The following is a 25,545-nucleotide window of genomic DNA, read 5'->3' as shown; positions in this document are numbered from 1 at the left end:
ATTTCCAGAACATGGTGCTTTAATAGCTTTGATATACACAAAAAGCATCTTCACAGATGAGGACAAAAGTCAGGACGTTGCACCACAATTGAAGGAAATACAGTATTTTGGCAAAGGAAATTGGAGCAAACTCCACTTCTACTGGAAGGAACTACAGGCTCTTTGATGTCCACATCGCATGGACATAACGTTTATTTTTAAAGCCTTAACCAAAAGATTCCTCACAAAGTACACAACTCTCAATTTGTCAGCCTTGGTGGTATAAAAGGATGACTCAAGCTTGCTGGTATTTAAACAAGTTGTTATAGAACATGTAAGTACTTTCTATCTTGTACTGAGGTCACTAAATCGTCTTGCATAAACAATACCTATGAAGAAGCTGCCGCTATATTTTTAGTTGCATTTGGCCATAAGAACAAAACAGCTGGAGACCAATTTAAACCTTATATGGAAAACGATTCCAGCTAAAAGAAATAAATACATCCTGTGTTAAAATCTGTAACCAGGAAACTCTGAATGTCACCATAAATTTTACATATTTAGCTCACGGCACTGCTGTACAAATGTACTATGGTACTACTGTAGAAATAACTACGCTACTATTGTATGTATATTCAGCTGATCAGGAGAAAATAATGGCTACAATCTGGTAGAAATTCAGAAATACTAGATATTTCAAATCTCGCAGTCATTAAGAGTTTCTAAAAAAAGAAAATCTTCATAACACTTCTAAATTGCACCTTGCTAATCCATAGCAGAACAGGGGGTCACCAAAGCTGCTAAGGTACCATAGAGCAAGAGGAAGACTATCCGCCCGTGGGAGAAGTCAGTCAGTTCTCCAGAGAACTGAAATAGCAAGTCAGCATTTATTAATACTTAAAATTTATTTTCCACCATAAACCTTTTTTGCACAAAATGGGAGGACATGGCTACAGTTCATCAAAATCCCTCATTCCACGCCAATCAGCTACTGTATCTGTACAAATATTAATTTGACTGCATTAAAAATATTTAATGTTTAATAGGCATTTATAAAACTAAGTTACCTTTCATTAAGTGTAGTCTGAGAGTGGAAAACACAACTGTGACTGCTGTGCTCCATGCTACAGGTTTCATCACAGCACAGTGATGGAATCAAGTGGACTGGTCCTAAGGAACAAAAAATAATTTAATCATGTTAAAAGTGTTAAAGCTCTGTATCAACTTAGTCTCTGTACTCTTTCAAACTTGAGTATTAGTTTGCCAGTTACTTTATAATATATAGTTTGAGGAAAGAGATTTCTTACTGCAAAAAAATAGGTTCTTTAATTTATTACTTTAAAATCAAATTATAAAAGCCAAGCCCTTCCTCCAGAAGTAATACAGATAGCAGTCATGAGTATCTACTTTTTAAATTAATTTGCTTTTCAATTAGATATGCGCGAGGGAAAGTACCACTTTCTGAGCTAACGTATTAGGATGGTATTTAAGCCTGTGCTCTTGTGCTAAATTATGTATTGGTTAATGTCATAAATGCATCTGTTCTGATACGACTTCACAAAATCTCAATGATATGAATTGTTCAGGTTGCTAATGTCCTTTAGTGCTCATATCATGTTCTTAGATACTGTCTGGTAAATCTTTCACAGTAATTAAAAGTCTCAAAGCCAGATGCAGGGCTATTTTTGTCAGAAAGAAATGAGATAGACATATAAAGCTTTTTTTTTTTTTTTTTTTTTTTTTAAGTGAAGGGTCACTGGAATGAAAACAGAAAAAAAAGTCATAACCAAATAGCTACTTAGAAATTCTGTCTGCTTATTGAGAAATCAGGCTAGGACAAAGGGTAGTCTGACAATGTTAGCTCTGTAGTTAAAGTTAAATGTCACAACTCAAGTGTTAGATAAGTGTTAGATAAATGTTCATCATGCCTTAAATTCACCTTTTAGTAGACCTAACATACCACATGTCTGTGATGTGCTTCTCTGGCACTGGCAACATGTTCTGTGGTCATATTCATTTAGCTGTGGTCTATCAAAACATGACAATTCAGAGCCATTGTAGTGAATGTCTTGTGATCTCAGAGACCCTTTGCACAAAATGAATAAAAATATATGTTAGTAAATGATATCCTTTTTCCTGTTCAGAGCCTTCTATCTTCACAGAATGCTTAAATGTCATACTATACAGTATTTCCATACATTTTCCAACTGAAAGATCCGCAATGATCATGTAGTTTCATATGACGCAAACCACAGATTTTGCAACAGACCCTAGAACAGCTGGTTCAACTACAGCTTCTTCTAGCTAGACATCTGCTTTTATTTTGATGATTTGAGAGTATATCTTATTCACTGTTACATTTTCTCAGTGTTTAACGATTCTCAGTGATTCCCATCTGAAATTTTCCACATTCAGCTTTCAGCCACTGGGATTTTGTTTATGTTGTCTTAAAGAGCTTTATATTAACAGCAGACTTCCTTTAATCTGTATAATTGTAGGCTGAGGCAAATGAGTCAGTAAACTTCACTAAGTGAAGGCTGAATTGACTACGTCTGAATTTCTCAAAACTTGCACTGAAAAGCATCTTCTAGGTTAGGAACAATCCTTACAATGCCTCTCTCAATCTTTTTATTTTTGCTTGTGCTATAAGCAGTGATAACATCAATTCTTTCTAGATATTATTCTTGTTTGACATCCAGGGTTCATTAGATGCTATAAGCATATTTTAAGACAAGTTTTTAAAAATGATAAATGGGAACTAGATCGCTTTTGACTTTTCTTTAAGGCGCAGAAAGATGTTTATTATAGACAAGCTGAATTACACTGATGAGCTGTTACGGCTATTTTTTTAAATTTACAAATTTAAATTTATAGGCATTTAATTAATCTTGAATATGCCCATAAACCCAAAATTGTTAATGACAAATCTGCTATCTACACCGGCCACATTCACTATCTCAATAAGCTGATCTGTGTTTTACAATGAGATGTGAAGCACAGATCCTCCAAGCTAGTATTTCCACATTGGCATTGCAACTCTATAATGCCATCCCAGCTTGGATCTAGAATGGTCCAAATACATCTGTGCAGCATCTAACAGAGTATGGCACAGAATTAATGCAACTGGATTTTTTCTGGACGTCTGCACATGTTCTCAGTAGAAGCTGGAACATCTACATTAAGCTGGCAAACTTGCATGGAGTCTTGGGCTTTTGCTATCTTGTTCATCTCAACGCTACACTTGCTTGAATGCTGTAGACATTTCATTTATTTACCTACAGAGAGATCCGCCAAACTAATACTGGTATACAAATATTAGAAAGAAACAGTAATAACTGCAAACTCACAGCTTGGTTTCTTCTCCATAAACTGCCTCTTGCAATAGATCACACAAAGAATAAGAAGAGCTAACAGCACTGTCGCAAGTGCACTGCATATAACAGCCGCTAGAGCAGTGTCTCGGGGACTGGAAGCAGTTGAAGGGATCTTCACAAGATTTACTTTGGTGGTACCTGCAACATAATTAAATAATAATTAAGGCAAATTATAAATGTTTCAGGAATATACTCATATAAATGAAAGTCTGGGAAATAGAAGAGGTTTGTAGCACAGGAAAAAAAGGATGTTCCATCTGCTAATGCATGAACATTAGTTACACATATAAACAGATACAATTCTCAGCAACCACATAACAAAAAAAATCTTTAAAAAAAAAATATTGGAAAATGAGTGGTAATGAGTGGAGAGGCACACAAACACATTCTGACCGTCTGTGAGAATGGAATCAGACCTTCACCATGACAACAAAGATCTCTCAGTTATTAATGTCAGCTGATTTTCATACAGAGCACGTTTCCTGGTACCCAGCTGAGGAAGCCACTCACTAGAGGGAGTCACAAATGTACCAACCTCCCTTCAGCAGGAAACCGAGAGCTGAGATGCCCCCAGAAGTTCACATGCTGCCAAAGGTATCATTTTGCTTGGGTGTGTATGTCATGACACCATGGTGATTTCCAGGATCAAACTACGATTTCAACTGTGCTAACTTTTTTTATTCAGTAGTAGTTTTTTAATACAGATAATACCTCTAGTAAAAATTCGACAGATTGACTTCATACCCATATTAGTAAAGACTTACACAATGTTTCTAGCTTTGACAAACATCGTTACTTTTAGGTGGAAAGTGAAAAAGATTTTAAAAGTATCAAAACTTTAACTACAACTATTGAAACTATCTTAAATTACAAATGGTCTTTTAAAATTAAACTCTTTTAAACTTTTGAATATTGATAGCTCATCTATTTCACTCTACTTTGAAGTCCACATCAATTCAATAATATTTTACGAGAAAAAGAAACAAAACATCAAATATTTCTCTGACAGCAAATTTTTTAAAAAACTCAAATCACATTTTATTAACTTATTTTTGTAAGTTAAATGTGCCTATTTACCCGAGAAAATCTTTGGTTAAAACCAAAAGACTACAGCTTCCCAAGAAACAGTCCATGCAGTTGTAAGTTTAAACTGGGAGATAAATGTCTGCCAGAGTATATGAAAATCACTAATCAAACTGTACATACATACAATTGTTTGCTATCTTAACTGCAGTGTAATAATAGCATGAGAGAACTCACTTACTGGCTTAGTTAATGCCATCAATGGAATTGTATTACTCAGAAATAAATTTCTGAAATAATTATGGTATTTCCCCACCCCACATCAAACACGGGCACCAAAGTGTTTACAATACCATATTGCTTTGTAATGGCCAGACTGCCAAAAAGCTAAGTATTTTGAAAACCAACTTAATGCCATCCAATTCTAAGTCTTCAGACCACTTGACATCAAAGAAAATATCAACTTCTAGGAAACAAAGAATCCAAAATTAAAAAAAAAAAAGACACCCAACAAATTAAACAAAAAGTTTCTGTGGATTATAGTATCATGTATTTGCTGGTAAGTGGGGGAATTAAAAAGGTCAGAGGTCAGATCATGGCTATTGTTCAGAAGAAAGAATGTTTAGTTGTTAATTTCCTAATTTCAGTGTGAAACCAGTGTTACTACAGTTACATCTGCTTGAATATTTCTATTTACCTTTGATTTTTACTGTTACGTTCTACTGTCACATCAAAAGTGTGAAGAACAAAATTTATAGCAGATCTTTTTTCTGTCCTTTTAACTTGCCAAATTGGACAGAGTGGAGCTACTGGAGAGAATCCAGCAAAGGGCTACAAAAATCGTTGAGGAACTGGAGCCTCTCTCCTATGAGGAAAGGCTGAGAGAGCTGGGAATGCTCAGCCTGGAGAAGAGAAGGCTCAGGGGAATCTCCTCAGTGTGTATAAACCCTTGAAGGGAAGGTGCAAAGGGAACAAAGCCAGGCTCTCTCCAGTGGTGCCCAGTGACAGGACCAGAGACAACGAGCACAAACCGAAACACAGGAGGCTCCTTCTGAACATCAGGAAACACTTTTTTAACTGTGAGGGCGACCGAGCACTGGCACAGATGGACCAAAGTGGTTGTGGAGTCTCCCTCCTTGGAGATGCTTAGAAGCTGTCTGGTCATGGTCCTGGGCAGCCAGCTCTAGGTCACCCTGCTTGAGCAGAGGAGTTGGACCAGATGATCTCCATAGGTCCCTTTCTACCTCAACCATTCTGTGATTCTGAGTTACTAAAATAAAGCAGATCTCAACGCTCAAGTCAGTACGCTGAAGTCTCCTACATGAACCAGAAATACATTTTGAAACTCTGAACTTGTACTGAAATGTTATTATTTTCATTATCACAGCACATGGTCTATTATTTGTGTTCCAGATCACAGAATCATTAAGGTTGGAAAAGAACTCTAAGATCATCAAGTCCAACAATCAACTCATCACCACCACGCCTACTAAACCATGTCCTGAAGTGCCACATCTACACATTTTTTTGAACCCCTCCAGGGATGGTGACTTCACCACTTCCCTGGGCAGCCTGTTCCAATGCCTGACTGCTCTTTCAGTAAAGAATTTATTCTGAATATCTAATATAAACCTCCTCTGATGCAGAATCACAGAATCACAGAATAGTAGGGGTTGGAAGGGACCTCTGTGGGTCATCTAGTCCAACCCCCCTGCCGAAGCAGGGTCACCTACAGCAGGCTGCACAGAAATGCAACTTCAGGCCATTTCCTCTTGTCCTATCGTTAGTTACTTGGGAAAAGATAACAGAATAAAATTTCAATTCAGCACCTTGGTACTCTTCCTCTTAACTAATTATTACCTCTCCTTCTCTTTATGTTCTTCTGTAATTCCCATTACTCACAGAGCTAAGTTCTATGACATCTTTTCCAGATCTTCAGTGTTATTTAAAAGAAAAAGCAACCAGTGTCATAATCCTTTTGTCCTAACTTGAATGCTTTTGGCAGAAGAATTGCAACCTTCCACAGAGAAAAGTTCTCACTCGGTTTCTAGGATACTCGCAGCTGTAGTTTTAAGCTTATAGTTTTAACAGACTACAGAAATTTCTGCATGGTATGTAAAGTTCCAGCATATAATTTTACTGCTTCTCACAGAATTATCTATAAAAGAGCTGTCTACACAGCAGCATGTGCTGGCTTTGGCGTGAAAATCAAGCACTGCGCTTTGATACCAGGTTTTCAATTTTAGTCAACTGCCTGATCTAGTCTTTAGCAGGTTAAAGACAGCCTAGCTAAGTATTTAAACACAAGACAATAAAAAACTGATCAGAGCATCTTCAAATATTTTTCATACCAATATACCAATGTAGCCACCTAAAAGCACCAAACAGTTCTCAGAAATTAGGCCTTCATAATTAGTAGAAAAAAGAATTGTTAATCTTGAAAGTAAAAACAGAACAAGAGCACTGGAAGTGGAGCTGCTATATTCTTGTCTCTCTTCATTTGCTCACAAAATATATCTATTTGCAAGTATAATTAGATATTACAGGAAATGATAAATGATATATATTTCTTTAATGCCCATCAGTAATATCCAAACTGGAAATACAGCAATTTTATTTTAAAAAGTGATGGCAAAAGTTTAAATTTATTTTAGTCATCTAGTTATTTAAGATTGATTTTCCTTAGTTGACTTTTTTTTTTTTTTTTTTTTTTTTTTTTTAACTTGAGAAAGCAATTTTCTGTTTCTGAGAACGCCTACCACTCATATTCACCTTCAAAGAACTTTTTGGAATAGCTACTGTGAGCAGTCCATTGTAGTGTAGCTCTAATTATAATGATAGTGATCTTCCCTGCAGAGACCAACATTTCAGAAGTGGATTGCTATTGTAGAAGTGGCCCGTTGGGCACTGCTGAACTCTGCTTTCAGTGTTACTCAGCTATGTATGCATTTTCATAAACTCTCTCTTTCTTTTCATGCTCAGAGACTTAATGGTCCCATTTCAGTGAAGCGAGAAGGTGCATTTTAAACCTTAAACTTGTACTTGTGTCTATTAAATGATTACATGATTAAATTTAAATATGTAATAAAACACTTTGTGAACTGGATGTGTTACATTAAGAAAGGAGGGAGTAGGTGCACACTGTTTTACGATTCTGGAAAGCATGTGCATATTACGCATTACAAAAATAAACCAAAAAATGTATTTTATTTAAGAAATAGACTTCATTTTCTAAGTCTTGGTTCCAACATATTCTGGAAATGTGCTCCTGCATAATTTTGAGCAGTAAGCTGAAATACACATTCTTCCCTTAATTAACCAGTAGTACATCATCATGTCAGGATATGCAAAGGTGTGGTTCTTAAAAGCAAGTAAAGTCTCTGCTAATCCAAGATGGTTAAATGGCAGTAACTCAGCTAATACAGAACATATGATTCCCAGCTGTATCACTGTAACTTCTGCCAATAAACAGAACAGTTGAATTTTCGGCCTATTATACCAAACACCCAGAGACAGGACAAAATGTAAAAAGACTTCCTTTAGCACTTATTTCATGTTTATATTCTCAGATTTTTTTTTTTTTTTCCAGAACAATGATTAGTTACAGTCACTACTGGAATCAGCATGACTAAAAGAAAGCTTTTTGTGGTAGATTAACCATGTGAAAACAGAACTTGCAACATTTTACATTTTCTCCATGGATATAATAAATAACAATATAACAATAATAATATAATAATAACCAAAGTTGAAGAGGATAAAATGTGGAATATTACGTTTGGGTTTTCTTTCTTGCCATGTCAAGTCAGTGCTAACCTAAAGAGGGCTTATTCAATAAAACAAAGCTAATCAAAACTCCGTTTAGATAGCAATAACATGGTAACATTAGACAGAGTGCCATCTTTTACAATCAGGATTGAAAATAAGATACAAACGTAAATTAAAAAGTTGTTAATTCCTGGAATACGGATATTACTGCTCAAAAGAGTGGCAAGGAACATTTACCTACTATAAAAAGTGTTTGCCCATTACCTTTACATTGACTGGCCCAAGTCAGTGGTATCCACCTTAATTTGACAAAAATTAAGGGCTCAGACATACCCTCAAGTTATGATAATTTAACAAGTTACTGCCTGACAGCTGAATTGCAGTGGCTATCTGTATGTGTGCTCTTGATCCATGGAAAATGCAAGGCAACGTGACTTATGTTGAAACTCCTTCACTTTGAAAAAAAGTTTAAAAGATGTTTATGTTCATTTAAAAGTAAAAAGGCAGTACCTGTACCTAGTACCCAATAAGCAAAACAATGTATTATGTATAAACATGATATAATTCAGATACTGTATGTATTGTATATGTGTATATATATAAAATACATGTGTAATATATACTATTGAGCATTAACATCAATGGAAAGTTGTCCTGAGTATATTTCTGAGTCTTTACAAAGCAGCAGATTACTTCGCTTCTGATCTTTCAAGTGGGAGGTAAGAAACATTATTAAACTTTACTGTTGGAGACTGTGGTAAACACTGGAGAGAGAGAGTCTCCCAACGTCTGTAAAAGGACAGACATTTGCATGCATGGCCTACACCCAAAAGTTCATCATGTCAAACCACATTTTTCAAATGTACTCCAAGTGCTGACTTTGAAGCTTTTAGTTTCCAACTTAGCGCCCTACAACTTTTTTGTTTTATTTTGCTGGGGTTTTTTTTGTTTTGTTTTTTTGTTTTAATGTACCAAAAAGCCCTAGGGTAGCAAATGACTATTCAATTATTTATCCATTGTTTGGAAATCCTGAGAAATGTGCTTATAAATTAAAATCTTTGGAATTTGATTTATTCGTTTCCAAGACCATTTCTCTTGCACTGTGTATTTTCACAAACTCCAACTCCTGACAGCCTTTTATGATTAAAATGGTAGAACAATTACATGTGTATGTGAATTTAAAATACATATGAACTCCACAGTACTGGATAAACATCACTATGTCTGTAAGGCGCAGTCAACCTCTGCAAAATGGTTTTCTTTCAGTAATTAAGAGATGTTAATTCTTGGTCATCTAAATTAAACTGATATATGGGCACAAAAGTTACATTGTTCCACACACAAAACTTTCACCTTTAAGAACTCTCTAGCCATTTAAAAACAGTGCATGAGACTAAAGCCTCAGATCACTGGTACCTTCAAAAAACCTGAAGAAAACAGAGTAAGTAAAAAATCAGAGGAAGTGGGATAAAATCTGTGTCACTGCTGAACTACATATTCTCCCCTCCCCCAACATCACCTAACTGGTTATCAGAGTGAAAAGACAGTATGTCTCTCCTCCACAAACTGAAAAAACTTAGCATGATCTGGTGGCACAAAGTATGTATTGCTGTTAATACGACTGTGGTGTTGCCAGCAATTACCTTTCTGACTTTTGCTTCTAGCAGCTCACTTAGCACCTCTGACAGTCGAGGGGATCTTATATCTGTTTTGAAGAAAATGCAGTTTCTTTCTCTGGTGTTTTCATGTGTTAAATCTGTATCACAAAGTTTGTGTCAGAACATACGAGATTCCTAGGTACAGCAGAAAACCTATTTCCCTACTTCACTTCTAACTTGTACTTTTAACTAAATTCTTCTCCAGACACATTTTGCAAAAAAAGAACACAATATTCTAGGATATTCTCTTGTTCAAATCCAACTATAGAATGCACCCATTCCACCCAGGCTACGAAAGTTACTTTGTCTTTTCAACAGAAGATGACAGTAGAAAGTATCTGTTCTGTATTCCCTATGTGCAGTCCCATTCCATCTTTACGACTACCCAGTTACAGAATAAAAACAACCTGGTGCAGTATTTTGAGTCAATTAAGTCTGTTTAGGAGAGTTATTGCTTATATACACGCTTTGTCACTCTCAGTTCCAAAACACTTATACAAGGCATTACCCACACAAGCTGAAGAGTTTGTAGGGCCTGAGTGCACACCATTTTTAAGCGGGTAACTGCTGCCATTACCTGCTCTCTAAAAGAGGAGAGGAAGACCATATACCCTTTAGAATCTAATTGTATATTCACTAGTTAAATGACAACGGCATGTATGTAAATATAAGAATAAACATGTCTGAAGGTTGTTTCTTTAGCCAACAGAGTAACCCACTTTCATTAATCAAAAGTGTAATGGAACGTTGTGAATCTCATGCATACCAGTTACAGATCTGCTCCAAAAGGTTCAAACCAGATCCCATAGTGGCTGTGTGATGAGCCTGTAGATTGGTGCATGGATTGGTTTTCCACTAGGATTGAAACATGACAGTGTGGAAAGCTCCATCCTGTAACCATGACCAGAGACGAAGGGCTGAGGGCTGGTAGGGCAGCTGCGACACCAGGCAGGGAATGCACATGCTCTTCCAGCTACACATGGCTGGCACACTGCATGTATTTCAAGTGCAATTGCCACGCACACCCACAATCACTGACATTAATACACTACTACAGATATCTGTATAAATCCTAGTAAAGCAAGAAGTAAATTGTTATGTCAGTCATAAAAGAGTTTTTGTCTCCCTCCGCTTCAATGAGAAGCCATCTCTAACACTTCAATTTCTACTCCAGTTATTTCCCTCTTTGTCCTGGTTCAGCTGTGGCAAAGCCCAGGCAGCAGAGCAAAAGCTTGCATGACGATTGCAAGTCATGCAATCCTAACTCTGTTAATACAAACTTTGATAAACATCACTAACAGTCTACGCAGTACATTTTCAAGACCTATGGTTTTCTTCTAAAAATGTTTCGTAAAAATAATAACAGTACTCAGCTACCTCACTTCTGTCTCCAGACTTGATAACTTTTGTCATTGGAATCACAGGGTATACTGTGATAATTTTCTGTCACAAAGTTTTTTTTTTATAGCTTTATATAATAAGGATTGTATATTCATATAAAAAAATATGAGTGATACATTACAAAACCTACTATATTTGAATATCAAATATGTGTAGGATCATTTGCTTAAAAAGGAAGTTTTTGAATTGGCCAAATAACCTACATAGTCCAGAGAGCTACATGTTCCAGCAGTGATAAAAAAATTCAATAAAATTTTAGTACCCTTCCCTTGTTGCTTCCTGGCCTGCAATTTAAATATGAAATAACTGGGTAAGGAAAATGAAATCCTGACTGTTAAGAGACATCTCCAGTCTTCAAAAATCTCTGTAATATACTAACATTTTTTTGTTACTGACATGAAGAAACATAAATGCTAAGCAAATTATTCCAGCTATTACAAATTTCATGCAGAAAGAGCCTACTTCTAACATGTGACTAACAAAAAAAACCAGTGCTGAAAGAGATCTAGAAATACTTGTCTGTGTGCATGTGCATTCAACACTGGAAGAATTTATGACATTGAATTTTACAAAGCTTATTTCTGAATTGAAACAATATATGAGAAATTAAATACGGAAGTCCCACAAACTTCAGATAAGCTTTCGAACGATCTAAAAATCAATGCACATGTAAAATTGATGCCACTATATTTTCGTATCCATTCTGAAGAGTGACAAAGGACTTGATCTTTTGACACAGGTCTTATGCATGTAAAACTTAAGCCCTAAAATCTGTATTTGTTAAATCCAAGGTCTAGGAAGCTAAGGGAAAACTAGATGCCTGTATTAGGCGTATTAGTATCACATACTTCCCATACAGTGCGAACAAAAAGTTAAACACAGAACAGAATCCAAATATCTGTCACACTAAGTAACATGGTGCCTAAAGTCACCATACTCAGGCTACAGATGTAGAAACCTGGAGAAGGATACTAAACTTTGTTGTTGCCATAAATTACTCAGAGTGGCAGAGGAGCATATATCTTCTCTTTAAACTCTGCTGCGAACAAAAATTTATGACCTTATTTTAAAATTAAATTGAGGGGGGAGAAATCACAAGCACGGCTTACAACGCCTTTCAGATCCAACCCTTGAAAGAGGAGGTAATGATGGGGTTTCTGCCTTCCATAAAAGCTTAAGAGCCCTTTGCCAAGAAGCATGGAAAGGAGGTTCAATTGCCACCTCTGCCACCTCCATTGAGATGGTTTCAGCCACTAGGCTATAAGATGAGCTTGGTAAAAGCTTATTTCTTCTATCTAGTTGAATTTGCCCCGTTGTAAAGCTTCAGCAGAAGTAGTAAGGACCCCTCTTCACACAGCCAACAGTTACGCGAAATGTAGAATGCAATAAAATTAAATACAGCATACTCAGGCTTGCCCATCACTTTTTTCCTGTTTGTAATTATGTTAAAATATCACTAATTTCAGTTAGATTCTCCATGCAAGGCAACTATTTCTAAATCTGCAGTGGTTGATGGTTTTGGTTTTTTTTTTTTGGGGGGGGGTGGGGGGTTGATTTTTTGTTTTTTAAAAACATAACTGTTAGCCATTTCCACATATTGGGGGGAAAAATATGTCTGTTCTGTGGAAAACACAGAGTGTGTTTATGTAATTAAGACTGTTTCATAATACTCGCACACAACTGGGCTGAATTATGACTCTGAATTAAGGTAGAAGTTAACAGCTGGATAACCAACCCTACTAGTATTTTCTAACTTTTTAATGTTCAACTTTGCAACCTCAGCATCTTTTAAAAAATGTTTTTTGGGGTAAGTAATTGGAAATACATGGGATTAAATACAAATTTCGTACTTCTATAACATGTAGCCTTAACACCTTTAGAAGCTGGACATTTATCATCAGCTTATTGTAATACTGCAAATATTAAGGTAAGTGTCATTTACTTCAAGGAAAGTTACCTACTGTGCAATAGTAAGCATGCACAAGCAAACTATAGCACAGATGAAAAAGCTGTAGCTTTTAAGTCAGAAATAATAATAGCTTCTAAAAAGCAGTTTTTAATTCAGCACTTAAAGCTCTGGGGATAAAATCTAGCCATACAGAACAGAAGGCTGCTGCATGCTTGCTTTGTTATATTACTTAATGTGAAACGTAACAGCTCCCCTCTTTAACGGAAGTCAATAGGAATTAGTCATAGAATACAGAAGATGCTCCAAAAGTCATAGAATACAGAAAAGTCAAGCTCTGTTGGATGGGGGGAGGGGGAGGGAATGAACAGCGACACAGCCTTCTGTAACAGGGTGCAATTAACCTGATTTGTTTTAAACACCTCTCTTGATCATTCCTCTCCACTGAATACAGACTGAGCCTAAGGTCACCAGCTTATAGATGCAGCCATTACAGATATCCACAGTCAAGAAGGAGGCATCCTACTCTGGGTTTATCAAGTAACGATGCAGGGTTTTGGACGCCTTCAACTATTTTGACTTTTAATGTCTCTGCTTCAGTCCATTAACTGTGCAACAAACACTACACATTTTACATCACTTCTAGTGTAAAGATAGAAGTCAATAGCAACTGCAAAATTTGTAACAGCTGCTTTACAGCGGCAGAACCATAGAAAAGCCCAGCGGTAATTAGTAACTCACATTCTGCATGGAATATAAAATAGTGTGTAGCAAATAAGGCCAGACACAAAATTATAGGCTTTGCCTATCCTGTGCTTTAAATGAACAAAGGCTCAGTTGGAAATAACATATGCAACAACACAAATAAAACCTGTATCAGAGTGACTATACATGAAGAAATCTAATTATGGTTGCAGGCCTCAATTCTGGCACATTCTAACATCAGCAAGTTGTCTTAGAATAGGGGCTTCAGTCTGTAACAAACATTTCATCAAACAATAAGAAAACTATTTTTATTATTTTTTATGTTTTTATTTATTTAGCAGGAATGAAAAAATAAAAATAATCTACACTAAAACCTCAGTTTTCCTCCTTGAAATTAATTTAAAAAAAGGTAGGAATATCAGGTTAATTTAAAAAAAGAGGAATATCAGGTTTTAGGAAGACAGATACAATCATTCAATCTTGAATTTGCAGTTTTCATCTAACATGACATTGGCATCTAGATGAAACTCTAACTTCAGAAGTCTGAAGGTCTAAAGCCAAAGTCAGAGCTACTCACCTTAGGCTCTCTTTCTACAACAGGGCCAGAAACAGAAATCTCCAGAGAAGTAATTAATCTGAAACGGCTTGAAAGACTGCTTAGCATTAGTCATTGAAGCCTTATCCGGCTTGCCTGAACTCTTGAGGTACCTAATTCTCTCCACTGATTATCAGTATGAGTTTCGGCTGACAACTTCAGTGTTACACATTAACTTTTATACGCCTAAATAAAGGTCGTTAATTACATCCTAAATTTCTACATGCAGATATGGTAACTACAAGTTACATTCAATACTATGCACATGCAATTACACCACTGGACTTCAAGAAAACTTTATCAGAACTGGTGGATACAACCCTTTAAGAAAGCTGTAACAAACAGCTAATCTTTTTAAAAAACAGTCACAGCCTACACCTCAAAGGCACACGTCACTGCCCAAAATAACACGTGAGATCACTCTATGATCTTTGTAAAAAAGGAAGTTGGCAGTGTGCTGCTTTAGCAAAAGTGAACCAGTAAGAGCAAGAATGTGTGAGGCCTATCACCAAAAAAATTAAAGCTGAGCAAACTAGAGTACAACAACTGGAAGGACACAAGTGATCAGGAGGAACATTTGGTCTTTCTTCTATTAGGTTGCTTCCGGCTCATGAGGTATTAGTTTGTAATGAATCATTACTGCTAAGGCGCTTAGTGCACAACTCCTGTTTTAAGGCTATCGCATTTTACCCCATTTCCAGTACATTCCAGTCCCCTGGAGTGATATTTCAGTGTTCTTTTGCTTGACAATTATTTTCTTAATAGAGAGTTGGCAATACAGAAAGCTTCAGTCTAGGTGGATTCCCTGTTTTCTATTGTTTTGGGTTTTTTAAAACAAGAAATTTAAGAGAAACATAGCCTAAGTATTTCATAGCCAAGCAACACAGCCAATAGTATCTACCAGCACAAAGTAGAATTAAAAACCTCAACACGCTATTGTGCGTTTGTTTAGCAGTATTTTATACTCACGTCAGACACAGCTTGGACTCTCTGTAGCCAAAAGCCATAGCAGTCAGCATGTATTTGTACTGTAGGCACCAAAATTCGATGCTGTTGCAGTGGTGCTAATGCAACCATTCCCAGAATTAGCTGGGTCATTGTATGAAATAAATTTAAACTAATATTTCCAGTCTGAACATAGAGTATAAGAACATTAATAAACTCATATATTTAAAAGTCATATGCTTCTGTGATTAGAGAATGTGTAAAAAAAAAAAATCTAAAAAACCCACCTCAACCCCAATTACTGCAAAGCTGTAACTACTCCTATTTTTTTAGATTATCCCCAAACACAATAAAGTAAAAGTTACCTGAAAAAATGTTTTGCAGCTTTACTGCAATGTATGCAATACTGGAATAATTTTGATCAATCTAATGGCCAAGTCAAATAAGAACTTTGCAAACCCACTCCATACAATGAACGGATAATTACTTCTAGCACTGCAAGACTGGGCTAAAGGGCTAGCCACATTAGTAAGTACACATAAGAAAAAAACCATAGGAAATCGTACTTATTCAGTACAGGTCAACGATTAGCCCCTTCTCTGTAACTGAGGAATTTCAAGTTCACTTTAATCTACTGTAATTGAGCTAACCGGCTCTTACATTAAAAAGTAATGATTAAGTTAAATTTCTTGCAGACATTCTGTACCTAAAACAAACATGCAGTATGCCTCTGGCAAAGAAGGATACTAATTATAGGATTGACTCATAAGATGAAAGGTTGCACAAGTTACTACTAGAAACAAAAGTATGGTAAACTGGTTTGAAAAAACATATTGAAATTCTCATACTCCTCTGTTGAGAATTTCATTTTCTAACTGTACCTAAAAGTGTCAAGAAACAAAACTAAACATGCTTGCAAACTCCTTGTTAACATTTTAGATGAACAAACTAGAAGGGAATACTGCAGTTACAAACTTCATCATTCTATGCACTAAGGAATTTTTTAACCTAATAAAGGTTTCTACAGTTAATTTTTACTACACAAAACCATGCAAAACTATGTATTTTGGTCACTCTCCGCTTTCTTCTGGTATATAAAACATGCTCTTCAAATGGATATTTAAGGATTCATTGCATTGTCAGGCAATGAATCCCTAACTTCACTCTTAATGCAACAATTCATTCCCTGATTTAAAAGGAATCATAAAAGAAACACATCACCAAGGCTCCAGACATCTGTGGGGAAGGATATGGAAGTTCAACAGTAGTTTTGTATTTCAAACTGAAGCTTTCACTGGGATTAGCAGATAGGGTTGCCAGCTGTGAGTTAGAACAAAGAGACAAAATCTGCCCTATACATTACTGTGTACTGACTCGATGTAACCTTCTGAATGCCAGATGGGCACCACTTACGTAAACTCCTATTAACAGTGCATGAGCTTCTGACGTGAATTCATTAAATAAATTTGATTCAATTTATTTGAAAATCACAAGATGACATTTCCGTTTTCATTTCAAGCTATACATTTCCCATCATATTGTAGCAAGCAATGAGGAACATATTTTCAAAGAGATTTATATTGGAATACTGTGTTCTCTCTGACATACATAATATATGCTTTAGTAGATAAAAATGTATTACACATAATTAGGGCCATTCTCACATTGAAACTAGAAAGTCAATGCCTTTCAGTGCAATTCAGTTTGGTCAAATACCACCTCAACTTCACACCATCTACTTAAAATATGTATGATCATAATCCAGTGAAGTTTTATATAATACATTTTCAGAGATTATAAACAAATGGTGTTGAAAACCAACATTTTCACTCTTAATTTTTTCTATGATTTCCATTTATATGATCGAAGCTATTTACACTACATCTGCTCACTCTGAAAATAATTTAATGTTTATATTGGTAACAGCTTTCTAAGGAGGGACTACTCAGACTAATCTTCAAGATTTTATATTACAGTAGATGATTTTTTAGTTTCAAATGTCTAGTATTCAAATTTTCCTGTTCCCCCCATTGTAATAAATAAATAATAATAAATAAATCATAATAAATCAAGGCCCAGAAATTACAATTTGTTTTACATTATTTTCCTTTTTGTAGATTTTCTGCTGTTGACAAATGTGGCAGGAGCTTATGCTATAAGCGTCTCAGTAAGTGCACTAATGCAGTTCCTTGTTCACTACTAGATCACCTGCTTGCATAAAATGAGAAAATTCCTTGTCTCTGTTACTCTGTCAGCATGGATAGAAATCAGTCACCAGGCTGAAAAGGATTTAAAAGGGATAATAAATAACAACAGTATGGTATACACTGTGTTCACTTGGGAAGCCAAACTGAAGACGACACAATTCTGATCTTATCATGTATCTTAAGAGGTTTGTAATAACACCTGAATTTACAATTCGGAAATTATTTTTAGCAGCCAAAAATGAGAACTGTCACACCTATGGGCCACTGGAAACATTCAGCATGCTTCAGATATATAATAGTTAAAAACAATTAAAGACAAATTCTCTGTTCTCAGAAACCTGGCCTTCAGCGGCCAGGAAGAAAAAACGAGTTTCCCCCTAAAGAATGCTAAACTGCCAGGAACAAAAATTCTTCCACAGATCCAGAGACTAGTATGATGCAGGCATTAAAGAAATGATCCATGTGCTCAGTGATAACCACCAAACACTGACAAGTGTTCAGTCAACAAACCCAATTCAGCTCAATCCAGATAAATCTAGAACTGAAATGATAAGGATGCAGAATGACAGGAAACGTTTGACTGTCGGCAAGAAAGCACTTCCTACCGATAGCTTCTTATAGCCTCACGTACGTCTGTGAGGGTCAACCAGCACAAGGGTGGGACACAAGTCCACCAAACCCAGAAGAGGAAATCTTATGGAAGCATCCCACTTGTGTTACATCACAAGCTTGCACAAAGTAACAGCAATGAAAGAACTAGAAAAGGTTGTTTTGGTTTGGTATTTTTACTCTGTTGGAAGAGCTACAACATTCCTTCATTCATCAGCTAGCAACTGAAGTAGTGATCTTCATGAGTCTTTCCCATCAGAGAGACAGTAAACTGTGAATCCTTAAAAAGTACAAATGTTTTAAGTGGCATGTTAAGACAAAATGAGTATTCTGCCTCCTTATTTCTCACTTACTAGCACCAGCAGCATTTTGCATAAAATGTATATATTCCCTTGAATCAAAGGAAAGAGTATTATTTTCAGACACACATAAAAAACTTGACCTTTACTTTTGCCAGGACAAAGTGAGGTTACAATGTTGTTCAGTTACTGAAAGATGGATGGTTCTCGCTGTATCAGTTTGGGCTTGCTTCTTCCATTAAGCAAAGAAAAAACAAAGAAGATCAGAAGTGAAGTTTTGTCTGTTTATATTTTTCTTCCTTTTTCTGATATGCATTGATTTTTGCTAAACTTTGTAGTCTTTACAGAGCTGTATTCAGCTTTTTAAATTTCCATTAGATGTTATCAGCAGACCTCCTCTAGGATTCGCTGGCCAGTCTCAAGGCACCTAGGAATACAAAGGTAGCAAGAAGTAGAACAGAGGACCGCCCATTATTTGAGATTAAAGAGTAAAATAATTGAAGAAGTCTGAAACAGTCACCTATACTTCATACAAACACATAAAGCAGGAAGTAGGGAGGAAACCTTGGTTGATTAGTCAGATAATCATTTAAGTGGAAATTCACTAAATTTATAGTTTAAGCTTTAGTTCAAAAATACAACTCAAATTGTTAACCATTTGAAGAAATTTCTATTCAATAAAAAAAACAGTCTTACTGGTATAATTTCATCAGCATCTCCAAACAGCAAAGATAGCAGGTATACTTTTCTCCTCTTTTTGAAAAGATGTAAGTATTAAACTGGAATTTCTTATTTAACCATCACTTGTGGTTGCAGTCGGGAGAATTATGAACAATACCATTATCTTAAGAAGGTGTCTTAGAACAACTGAGCTGTATTCAGATCTATTAATCTGATGAGGCACGAAACTAGGATCACCAATAGGCACAGGCCCTACAGTGCTAAGCACTGTACCATCTAGGCTGCAAACAAAATGGTGGGAACCTACCCGTGATGGGAACCTACTTGTGATGTAAGAATCTAAGAGTAAGGACAAGAAGGCAACACATAGCTAGTCAACATGACAAGGAAAGAATTCTAGATTCAAAGAAGTTCTCAAGAAAAACACTTCCAGCTAATACCCCAATCTGCTCTGCTGAGTTTGGCATCAAGAAGACACCACGGAACAGACTGTCCAGTGAGACAGACTGATCAGCTTGGAGATCCTGATTTCAGCGCCAGCTGGGCACGCAGCTGCTCAGTGTTGCCACAGTTTTGGGATGACCAGTGAAGAGCGCAGAGAACTTCGCAGGTACCTCTTTAATTTCCAATTCCATTATCTCTTGGATCAACTGTGGTAAAGAATGGGGTCTGTATTCTCCAACCAGGCACCTATTGACAGCATCCTGCCCAGCCCATGCGTATGCACTTCTTTCCACGGCAGTCAGGGGAAAGCAGGTGAACCAAAATCATTTTGGCCTAATCTAAAGCTTCAGTCTGTCCAAGCCACTTGGACTCAGAATCAGTGGAATACTCCTGGAGACCATAGTCTAAGAATGTCTGCAGGTCCCCTGGGCTTTTAAGCATTTGCACAGTTAGGCAGTGGTCAAGCAGGACAGCTGGTGATGCAATTTTGGAGTCAGCATCCTGGGCCTATTTGGATATTGAAGCGTTAACTACTTCTAAATGCTTGACAAGGGTAATGCTGCCTATACTAAGCGTATTTCTAAAGCATTCACAACTGGCGTAGTTCTTTTAGTTTGTAGCTTGAACTATGTTATTTGAAATTCACTGAGTGAAGTAAAATTTCACTATGCAAAGAAATCTAAGTCAGATTTGACGTAGCAGGCACAAAATAAGTGACCCTGCTAACTGTCACTGTAAGAGCCTGAATGAGGATCAGGAAATTTCAAACACTCACTAGAATTGCTGAAATTGTTCAGGTTACTATCAATGCATACATATACAATACAATTCATTAGGACAGCCCTCACACAGTTTTGCAGCACTAAGCTATATTACACTGGATTGGAAATCTTTCTAACAAAAATTTTCATCTGTAAAAAGTAAACTGCATGGAATAAAACATTTAAGCATAGCGCAAGAAAGGAGACAAAAGACTAACAGCTTAGACTGACTGGAAGCCCTGGGGCTTTGGCTTCCAAATTTTGATTCCTTGGTAGAGTCTGGCTGGTTACATAGAAATTCTGTTGCGTTTGGGAGCAGCACCTCCTTGCAATGTCATTTCAACATTTATAAGCTAAACTTTCTTCTATGGAAAAAATCAGGGTTTTTTCCCATTGTGTTTTGGCACATTCTGCATTTTTTTTGGGGGGAGGGGTGGGGGAAGAGGAATACAGGGCCTGAAGGATAGAAATGAGGGAAACACTTCTGACCAATTCTGTCTACTAACAAGCTACATAGTGAAGTACTTCTACAGATACAGGCACAGAAATGAGAGGTACAGACAACCACAGTTACTGAAAGTAAGTTGGGAATGCGTATGTAAAAAAAGTCTATTCTCTGAGCTACGCAAGGAGGAAGTTTTGGAACATTACTAAACTATGCAATGAATCTAAATTTCCTCTCCATTAAGTAACATTTCAGAACTATTATAATTTTCACAGATTCACAGAATGTTTGGGGTTGGAAGGGACCTCTGTGGGTCATCTAGTCCAACCCTCCTGCCGAAGCAGGGTCACCTACAGCAGGCTGCACAGGATCTTGTCCAGGCGGGTCTTGAATATCCCCAGAGAAGGAGACTCCACAGCCTCCCTGGGCAGCCTGTTCCAGTGCTCCGTCACCCTCAGAGGGAAGAAGTTCTTCCTCATGTTCAGATGGAACTTCCTATGCTTCAGTTTGTGCCCATTACCCCTTGTCCTGTTTCTGAGCACCACTGAATAGAGTCTTCTTAGTGGTAACATCTCTGGTACTAAAAGAAGGAAAAAATCTATCCCCTCTTTGTCTGCAACTTCCTGTTTACATTGGTCAGCATGTAAAGCAAATTTAGAACAGGAAGAAAAGGAGCTGTTTGACATACATGCATCTTTCCCCAATGGGTCAGAAGCATCACAATTACAAAGGACAAGGATCTGAAAACATTTAGGTTTTCTAGGTTAACTCTCCTTGATCTACGATGAGTGAAAGAAAGAAAACTCTAATAAAACTTTATAAGACATGAACAGCAATTCTCGTCTCTCTGAAACACCTCATCAAATTTGTTTCAGACTTCCTGATGATAAGTTACTCTACCATCGGGTCACATACGGAAAATATCAGACTGACTTACTACATTTTTACAAAAGTGTACATTTCAGTTACGACATAATGGAAAGCTAACGTCTCCGTAATAAAACAGTACTGATATTTATAAGCTAGTGATGCTATTAGCTGTACTTAAATTAGCTGTCACTCCTTATGACTTTCGTGAAATGTTTATACAATATTCCAGCTGCTTTCTATCAGTGTCCAACATGGCAAAGAGGATTATGAGAAATGCTGTGAGGTAACCCCAAATCAGCAAAAATACTGAAATGAGATGGACATATGTCAGAATACAACCAAATAATTAAGAATGGCTTCACTCGTTATATGCTTTCAGCTGCCGGTTGCCTCATATGCACATAAGCAGCCTACGTTCAGACTGCTTTGCGTTAGTAATGCAAAGTTTACTGTATAAAGCAACCAAATAAAAATTATAGAAAAATATAATAGCTGGAAAAACATTATCTGTAGTCTGACAGCTTTCAAATCACATAATTCTGTAAACAGAATGAAGAAAGTGATATGAGTAAATTAAAATTCCACTATGTAAACAGAGGAACTAATGTGGAATTGAACGTCATCCAAAAATTACTCTCAAGTTTAAATGCTATATTTATGTTTAATGAAATAACGTAAAAAACTCCAGCAAAGCTGACAGAGTGGGAATTTTTCTTTTACCGCTAGCAAAAGTATTTTACAGCACACGCACGTAGTCAGCAAGCTTCCAGCCCCCCCTTACTTTTAGTCATGTATTTTGTCACCCTACAATATTCCCCTGCAGACTGTAATTTCCAGCTTCTTGTCTTCTCTGTTCTGAAGTATAGTCCTTGCATACCCCAAATGAAAGTTTACAAAATCACAGATCCGCACCTTGTAAAAGTAAATAAGTAGATTTATACTAAATCTTACTTTTCCTATATTAGCTACTTTTAACACCAGGAAGAAGGAAATACCACCAGATTTTATCCCTTAAATAGCACCTTTCATTAGTGAAACAAGACATAATGTAGATTAGAGTGAGACTCAGCTGCAGTTTAGGATACTTACATTTAATTCTCAGAAAAATAACTCTGTAAACATACAGAAGCAAACTAATAAAAAAAAAATCTACAGAAGAAAACTTTAAAGAGAGCTTTGCAATCAGTCCTAGTGGAGGTAGTCAAAGTGTTGTAGAAGTTCCTTAAAGGAACAAAATTTAAAGGAGGTAAAATATGAATTCCTCACATGAAAATGTACTGTTTTCGCTGTGATCTGCTACATGCATTTTGTCTCAACAAACTATAGTCTTTACTTTTATTCCTCATCTTAGTAAAAACTGTTTATTTCCTAGTTCACGATATTCTATATATTTGAAACCACTATCACTGAAATCAACATCTCAAAACACGGCTCAGGGAAAAAAAGTGGCAATTTTAGACCCGAGTGCAGGTTTATTTCAAATGCACCTGATGTTACAATTAAACTGTAGATATTTCCACTGGTGTGACTTATTCAAGAAAACATTTCTGCTTCATTGAAGCAAAGAATGCGTTTATTTCCTGGAACACGCAGAGGCTAGTTTCCCAAGCTCCACATGGAATGGTATCCCACCCCCATCCTCTTCCCCCCTAGCTTCCCATGCTCCTTGCTTTACGTCATGAAGGCAAGAATTAGTCCTGGAGAACTAAGGATGAGTTTGGCTAGACATACTGTGCAAAAAATGATTTTTAAAAAACGTAATAGTGCAGATAATTACAAAAAAAAAAAAAAAGACAAGGCTGTTCCTTTGGTGGGGATTTGGCTGTAAAATGCTCTTGTCACCTAGGTGTTCACTTCCTCTCTGTCTTGACTCTCACAGTTTATTCCAATTTTACTGTTTCCACAGCCAAATTCTATACTGAATTTGCACATAACGGGAGACCACTGACTGTAGATTGGTCCAGAAAGGAACAGTAATGTGGAAGTGCTAGGAACTATTTTCTTAATACAGCCTGAAAAAGTTCAGTGTCACCAGTTCTTCTGCGTAGTAGAAAGCCTGTCCAGCGGCTAAAGGATTCTGGTTACTCATGCTGTTCTGCATTTTGAATTGAACAATACAACAGGAACAGCTGACACAGCCAAGGTGACAAAATAATTCTATTGCTTTAATTTTAATCTGCCATCTTCTTATTACCAAAAGAAGATAAGCAGTATGGTTTTTAATGTTTTTTATTTGCTAAGACAGACTTGCTGAAAACATAATGCTTGCTCAAAGAAAGCAATGGTACCTTCAGAAAATCTTTTGTTCCTTACCCCAGCCTTTCTCACATCTCTTCTTCACTTGTGCTACCACAAGTGTTCTGGAGTAGCAAACTCATTAGATTTAAAGATAACTTCAAGAAGGGAGTTATTTTAATTCTTTTTGTATCTTTGATAGATTCACAATCTAGCTTACTGAAGAGTTTCAGCACAACCATTGGGGCAGCACAACATTGCCCTGAGCAGACAGGAGAGTGAACTCTGCAAGCCTAAATTGGTGCTGGGAAAAAAGAATCACTGAACCGTATCTACGCCACTGTTTCTCTGCTGAACAGATACCAGTTTGGGACAGTCCATTTTGTTTGGGACAGTACCTTCCATTTCAGAAATTACATCTTCGATCGATTGGGTTTTCACTCTAGTTCACAGTTCAAAGGACTCCCTTCTGTCATTCAGCTAAGAAAAAAATGTCTTCAAGTGAGAAAAATGTCTCCAGTTTACAAAGTGAACACAAACAGTAATTTTTAAAACATGCTTTCATTTCTAAGCTAATGTTTAGATGCTGACCCTATATATAAAGATTGGTATTTACAGTTTATTTACCTGAACTAAGCAAATTAAAATATAACTATATCATTGTCTGTTTAATCTTCTGACATCCTAAAAACACACATAAGTCACTGTGTCCCCTTTAAAGTTTACACAAAGATGGTAGCAATTCTCCTGGCCTCTAATACTCTTTACTTGTTCATTATAGAATCCTTTCAACTTTGCCTCTAGCAATTCACAAACTCATTTTTTCATGGGTAAATATTTAAACCAGATCTGTTTTAAAACGTCTACAGAAAGAAAAAAGATAAAAGCAAGTATTTAGATTTATAGCTAACTGGGTAATAATCAACTGCTACCAGTGCTGAAAGAACTTCATCCATGTCTCAGATTTAACACGAACCTTGAGTCCAGGTAGGGGGCTGTGAGCCTCTGTGCCCTTATGGTAATGTTCTTAAGCAAACAAGAGATTGCCACACACCTCACAGGACAATTAATTCATTGAAACAGGACATTTAAACTTTTCCTTTTCATCTGTAATATAAGCGTTAGCTACACTAATATTTGACTTTCTGTCTCACAGTGGAAAGAAAGCAAGCTAGGAAAGGCAGAGTGTTAGAACTTAGTCCTCTGATCACTGAGAACTTGCCCCATGCACCTAGTGGTCTGTCTCCATTTAACTTCAAGTAATCCAGCCTTAAACATCTTAACTATAAAAATATATTAATTATTGACATAAACAGCAAACATTTTCAGCATCAGGTGGAAAAAACTTGCTTTCACACACCGTTATTTATACTTCCTTGTAGAATGATGTTTTTGACTTCGTCTTAAAACTGTGGTATTTCCACCTATTTGATGTTAAGTAAAACTCAAAACAGATTTGAGTTCATTTACCTACTTTGTAGGAATAATTTCCTAGGCTGCTCGGAGAAAGGCATGTACACTTTGCTAAACTGAGACAGTTCATGTTAGAGACCTGAAGAATCAATATACAAATTCCAAACAAAAGCCTTCTGAAAACCACAGTAACATACAGTAATCATTCTTCATGCTAGGGTTTCCAT

General features: G+C 36.5%; 1 protein-coding gene across 5 annotated transcripts in view; it reads right to left on the bottom strand.

Annotated features, from left to right (window-relative positions):
* TNFRSF19 (TNF receptor superfamily member 19) overlaps positions 1–25,545 on the bottom strand; it is a 65,481-nt gene that overhangs the window by 6,338 nt on the left and 33,598 nt on the right. For all 5 annotated transcript variants that reach the window (XM_075419323.1, XM_075419330.1, XM_075419338.1 and 2 more), the window contains 3 exons: positions 3,327–3,491; positions 1,940–2,065; positions 1,047–1,149 (listed from right to left, as the gene is read on the bottom strand). In XM_075419323.1, coding sequence (XP_075275438.1) covers positions 1,047–1,149; positions 1,940–2,065; positions 3,327–3,491 — 394 coding nt within the window. The remainder of the gene's footprint in view (positions 1–1,046; positions 1,150–1,939; positions 2,066–3,326; positions 3,492–25,545) is intronic.

This window comes from Opisthocomus hoazin, chromosome 1, assembly GCF_030867145.1.
Source record: "Opisthocomus hoazin isolate bOpiHoa1 chromosome 1, bOpiHoa1.hap1, whole genome shotgun sequence".
Lineage (NCBI taxonomy): Eukaryota > Metazoa > Chordata > Aves > Opisthocomiformes > Opisthocomidae > Opisthocomus > Opisthocomus hoazin.
This window is presented reverse-complemented; position numbering and strand designations above follow the sequence as displayed.